Source organism: Arvicola amphibius, chromosome 10, assembly GCF_903992535.2.
Source record: "Arvicola amphibius chromosome 10, mArvAmp1.2, whole genome shotgun sequence".
NCBI classification, from domain to species: domain Eukaryota; kingdom Metazoa; phylum Chordata; class Mammalia; order Rodentia; family Cricetidae; genus Arvicola; species Arvicola amphibius.
The window spans coordinates 36,165,993-36,172,291 of NC_052056.1; the positions used below are offsets into that span (position 1 = coordinate 36,165,993).

The 6,299-nt window shown below is 34.3% G+C and overlaps 1 protein-coding gene across 1 annotated transcript; it reads right to left on the bottom strand.

Annotated features, from left to right (window-relative positions):
- Positions 1–3,480: 3,480 nt before the first annotated feature.
- LOC119825385 (olfactory receptor 5AC1-like) lies at positions 3,481–4,398 on the bottom strand. The gene has a single exon (XM_038346231.1). The coding sequence runs from the start codon at positions 4,396–4,398 to the stop codon at positions 3,481–3,483; it is 918 nt and encodes a 305-aa protein (XP_038202159.1).
- Positions 4,399–6,299: the final 1,901 nt, after the last annotated feature.

The following is a 6,299-nucleotide window of genomic DNA, read 5'->3' on the forward strand; positions in this document are numbered from 1 at the left end:
TGATAGAATATTTTTGTTCACTTATGAATATTATATAATGTGAAAATAGCAAAAGTTTGACTTCTTCCTTTCCAATCTCCCTTTGTTGATTTATTGTTGATTTATAGCTAGATTTTTTAGTAATATATCGAATAAATATAGAGAGAGTGGATATTTTATCTGATATTGTGGAATAACCTTGATTTTTCTCTTCATTTAATTTGGCTGTTGTCTTGCTGTATATTGCTTTTATTGTTTATGTACATTCCTTGTATCCCTGAATTCTCCAAGACCTTTATCATGAAGGGCTATTGAATTTAGATAAAGTCTGTTTCAGTTTCTAATGAGATGATCATGTGTTTTTTCTTTCAGTTTGTTTATATAGTAAATTATATTGTCAGAATTTTGTGTGTTGTACCATCCTTGCATATCTTCGGAATGAAGTCTTCTTCATCATTGTGGATGATTTTTTTTGATGTGTTCTTGGATTCAGTTACCAATATTTTATTGGCATTAACTTTGGTAGGAGAAGGCACTTGGTAAGAGATGGAAGAGAATAGGGGAGGATAATGAGAGGAATTTGAACAGAGTACATTATGTATTAAATTTCTGGAATTATAAGAGAAAAATCAACTTTAGTATGGAAATGGATGCTGGTGTGACATAGAGAAGCAGGAACCATCATGATCACTTGGAGACACTGTAAACTTATGCAACAACCAGGGAAGCCAGTACACAGGCTTCTCAAATAGCTAAAAAGAAATATCATAAGACCCAGCGATACCATCCTGTGTATCTACCCAGGAACCTGTACACTCTCTGATACAGATGCCAGTACATTCATAATCATTCCTTCTCTGTACACAGTAGGTGGGAAATATAAGTAACCAAGATAGTCAGCAAATTGTGGATGGAAATTTACTTGTGATATATAGTATATGTATTGTATATATACATATATATGACACATACATATACATAGATACACACATAATCCAGTTTGGTTAGCTGAACTGAATTATTAAAGTTAAGTAATTGAAATAACAAGAAAAATCAGTAGAACTAAAAATATTATATTAAGGGACATAATTCAGGGAAATTGACAAATGCTACATGTCACTTCTCACTGATAAACTTATTTTTGAGATTTTTTTATTTTTGTTAATAAGGTTGAGAGAATATCTTTATAGTCAAGAAAGCAAGAGAGGAGACACAGGATGTGGGGATATTGGATGAAGTCTTGGTGAGGACAGTAAAACACAAACAATCTGAAAATAGGAGATACCAAGAATGGGAAGGTAAAAATGGAGATGAAGAAGTGAGGTAGGGGGAAAGTGAAGGTTTTGGGAGAGTAAATTAAAATTATGTGTGCATGAAAAATCTACATAGAAACCATCTCTTTTAAGGTAACTAGGTAGGAAGAATGTATCCAGAGAGAGAGGAATGGATGAATATATATATATATGTGTGTGTGTCTCTGTGTGTGTGTTTGTGTGTATGTGTGTGTATAATTATCAAAAATTATAGCTTAAAAGACATATAGAAAATTGCAATGTGAGACAAATGGCAAAGTCAACCACTGTCAATTGAATAAATGTGCAAAATAGTCTGATGTCTGATGTCTGATGTTGGTACTTACAGTAGAATATTCAAGGTTACTGCTAGTATTGTTTTTTTTTTTACTGGATTTCAATACAGTATTATGTGTATAATATGCAGTGGTTATAAAAATAAATATGTCCCTATTGTTTACAGATTATGTAATCACATTTCAGGAAATTTTATATAATCAATCAAGATTTGAAATGGGTTTTAATTGAGTAAAAAGGGAAACTAAAACTTTGAGAGATAGTTTACAATATTAAATGATATAGATAGCTTTGATAAAAGAAATTCAAACTGAGGTCTTTGACATGCTGGCCATTTCTGATACCAGAATCTCTGGTAATTTTAAGAAAACTACAATTATCAAGTGTGGGATAATTCCCTGCTTGTTAACTGTGAAGGCCACAGAGCATCCCAAGGCAAAGTTTTTGCATTTTTCTCTTGGGTGCCTAACAGAAACACATGGTAAAACTTTATTAGTGAAAGTAGTTCACTCTTGACCCATAACAGTGAGGCTACAGACTGGAGTCAAACTAGAATCTCTCTCCCTGCTGAGTAGACCTAGCCCTCAGATTACCAGTAGGTGATATTGAGGCTATAGGGGAAGTTCACTCATTGATGGCCCTGACATCTGTCAGGCACTCCTTCCCACTGATTTTCTGAGAGCACAAGTCTTAGGGGCTAATCAATGGCAAACTGATTGGATTTCATACCCACTCCATGGAAAGACATGTATACCTGGTACTGTAAACATGACTAAAAGCACCTGACTATGGCAGCCACAAATCTTGTTGTGGAGGATTTACTACTTATTATCATGCTAAATGGATACGTGGTTAGACTACTTTCCAAACAGGTGTACTATTAGCCATAGTTTTCAGGCTTGATTAGAGAAGCTTATTACTGTGAAGGACAATGATTAACGCAGAGACTCATAACAGAGATTTGAATGTGAGAAAATGTAACATAAATAATTGGAGGGGGAAAACAAAAGAGTGGAAATGCTGTAAATACTGTACTTATATATAAAAATTTCAAAAAACACATTTTTTAAATAAAATAATGGTTAATGTGCTGAAAATAAGTAACTCTAGAGTCCTCAGTCTGGAAGGGGACAACTATAGCACTTGCTCCAAGGCTTAAGGGGCATGATAGAAGAGTGGGCAGAAGAAATGTTAAAGCCAGAGGATTAAGAGAGGTTTTGTGAAAACTACATTCTATAGCATTCTCTGGTACTCTAAGGGCTAGGGCTACTCATCAGAGAGAGAGAGCTTCTAGCTTGACTCCAGCCTGTTTTTTTGCTGTTTTGGATCATGAGTGCAGTGTTCTTTGTGCAGCATCCTCCACAGCTGTATGTTCATAATTGCAATGATCGTGTTAAATACAGCAGTTGTGAAAAAACATAAGATTAGGGAAGGGCTCCCTTTGACAGTAAGAAGATAATCAGCAGGTGTGTGGGAAGAGGATGAGAGGGGACGGTGATGTTAGTTATGATCAATTGCAATGTATTTATGTATAAAAGAAAAATCAATAAATGAAAAATAGAAGTTGAATGCCTACACATGGAGTTTTTGTTTCAATAATATACAAACACATGTATTAGAAAAAGAAGAATATATTAATCTTATGAAGAAAATAATTTGCAGATAACTCATGTTCTCCTTTGAGTTTAAATTAAAAAACAATTTATTCTCTATTATCCTTAAAGACTTCACTATTTTAACAGCAACAACAACAATAATAATAACAGGCATTTTCATCTATGTTTTATTGCTCTACCTAACAATATGTAAAAAATTCACATTATCTGCAACATACAGTGCCAAATATTATGATGAAATTAAAAAGAGAGAATCTGGTGATAGAAAACACTTTAAGGTTTTTAGAAAATAGTGATTATTTTGTGAGTTTTCTCAATGCACCTAAAACTTCTTTGTTTCTTAGGCTGTAAATAAAGGGGTTCAGTAGAGGAATGATAATGGTGTAGAATAATGAATACAGTTTACCTTGGTAATTTTCTGTGTCAGATACAGATATCACATATATTACAAAGATGGTGCCATAGAACAAAGAAACAGACACCAGATGGGCACTGCAGGTGGAGAAGGCTTTGCTTCTGCCCTTCTTAGACTTTGTTTTCAGGATGGCAAAAAACACATGGATATAAGAAACTATAATGCTCATAAAAGTACTCAATTCTACAAAAACAGCAAAAATGAAAAGAACCAAGGCATTAATGAATGGGTCAGTGCAAGAAATTGTATAGAGTGGTATGACATCACAGAAGAAATGATCTATTATATTGGAACTGCAAAAGGTTAACCTAAATAACAATGCTACATGAGTTGAGGCAAGAAGAAGTCCAATTAGATATGACACACTAATGAACTGAACACAGAGTCTTTTGGACATTACAACTGCATAGTGCAGAGGGTTGCATATGGCTACATAGCGATCGTAGGCCATTACTACCAATAGGAAACATTCCGCAGTTGCGCTTGAACAAAAAAAATAAAATTGGGAGAAACACTCACCCAGTGATATCATGTCATTCTTATTTAAAAATTTCATAAGCATTTTTGGAGTCACAGAGGATGAAGAACAGGAATCAGCAAAGGCCAAACTTCCAAGGAAAAGGTACATGGGAGTGTGAAGATGGGGATCTTTCAAGACGAGAAAGATTAAGCCAAGGTTGCCCACCATGGTGATGACATAGATGGAAAAGAAAACCAGGAATAGAGGGACTTGTAGCTCTGGACGATCTGTTAGTCCTCGGAGAAAAAATTCAGCTAGCTGGGTCCAGTTTCCTTCCATCTCACCTGCTCAGACTGCTCACTGCAAGGAGGGAGGAGAGTTTTTTCAATGTAAGTAAGACCCAGTAGAATAGGATTGTATTGAGACTACTTTTGTATGCTTCAGGTACTCCACAGTCAATAGATAGGAAGATGTCTTGTTTCTGCTTTTTAATAATGCCAGAAACAAAATATTTTCTGAACAATTTATTGTACAAACTTTCAGACCCACTTATCTGAAAGATAAATAGAGTCCATGCACACTAATTTACCTTCCCCTGCATATCTTAATCAGTTATAAAGTGTGACTTTGTGTGTGTGTGTGAGAGAGGTGGTATAGAGACATTTGAATGAAAAATATATAATCCTTTTTATACTAAAATGTCACAAGTGATTGCTTGTTTGTTTTTGTCTTTTTGAGAAAGGGTTTATCTATATAGCCCAGACTGTTCTGGTGCTAATATTCAGGCTAGACTAATCTCAAACTCAGGTCTATCTACCTCTGTCTCCAGAGTGTTGGGATTAAAGGCACATGTCATCATTTCAGGCTTATAATAACATGTCTTAAAGAGACACTAGCTCAATTTAAAAAGTTGTTTATGGTTTCCTACAAAATACTATATTTTCTTATTAATAAATAATTATTATACAAAGTTATAGTTCATATGATGTCATTTTCATTATTTTGTATTATGTGCTTTGAAAATACAACTAAGAAATCTCACATTTTCTCCCTCTCCTAATCTTTCTTCTTCCTGATGATATCCTTTTTATTTTCATTTTATATATATACATTCATCTTTAAAATATTATATGTTAAAGGTATGTAAACATGTGTTTGGTATTACTTATGTGCATAATCCTTTTATATGTACATACTAAATGTCAAGAAATAAGATAGCAATTTGAAATCTTATTTATGATTTTTCTGCTCCTTATACCATCAGCTTTCTAGTTAGACCTTTTTATTTCCTTGCAACAAAATTATGGTAAAAAACGCTGCGTTCCTTTCAACTTCATGAGTGAGATTTTAAAAGTGAAGGCAGATTATATAACATTACAAAGGAAACACGAGAGGATCTGACAATCTCTTCAGGCATTGAGTTCAAGGGGCACATCATTGGGTTCACAGATATCCAGTAGGCAAAGCACTCAAAGGCACAAAACAGTAAATTAAAGTTATTTTTAAGAGGGAAATCCTTCCTTCCATAAGTTGCTTCTCACCATACATTTGAATACAGAGACTATAAAAGTCACTAAGTATGCGGGCCATGCTGCACACACAATGGAGAACCCATGCTCAGACTACTGCAGGAAGATGTGCACAGGCAGTGCACTATGTGACCCTGCACAGATGATCATTGTGAATGCCTAATCCTTTGATATCTACCTTTGAGAGATAGCGTGTCTACCTTCACAGTTCATTACAATGTAGCCAAGAAAAAAAGAAAAAAAAAAGAAAATCATATGACAAATTTCAGAAACAAATTGATTGATAGTGACTATGTTAATAGCAGACAAAAAAAATGAAGGTCAACATGTATCCATGAGTGCAATAAGCCATGGGGTGAAGATTGATCCAGTCTAAACCAAGGAGGAGGGAAATTAAGACACCACCATCACATGGCATTTCTGTAATGATAAAATATGCAGAATCCTGCACATAATGTGTTTGTGTATATACAATACTGCATTGGTAAACTAAAATAGGAACAGGTCAACTGTCAACAGCAGGCATGAATCTCTAAACAATAGACAGCCATAGGATGCTAAAAGACCAGACACATAGGTGTGTTCCAATACATATTTTTTTTAATTTTTCACCTTACCATTTTATTATGAATTTAACTATAGACCCCAAGCTCATATGGGTGGTCTCCTGAAAGTAATTTTTTCCAAGAATCATCACTACAAACCAAAAGA

What these genes read in the sequence shown, in the direction of transcription:
- LOC119825385 (XM_038346231.1), bottom strand. Translation starts at nt 4,398, where the DNA reads ATGGAAGGAAACTGGACCCAGCTAGCTGAATTTTTTCTCCGAGGACTA.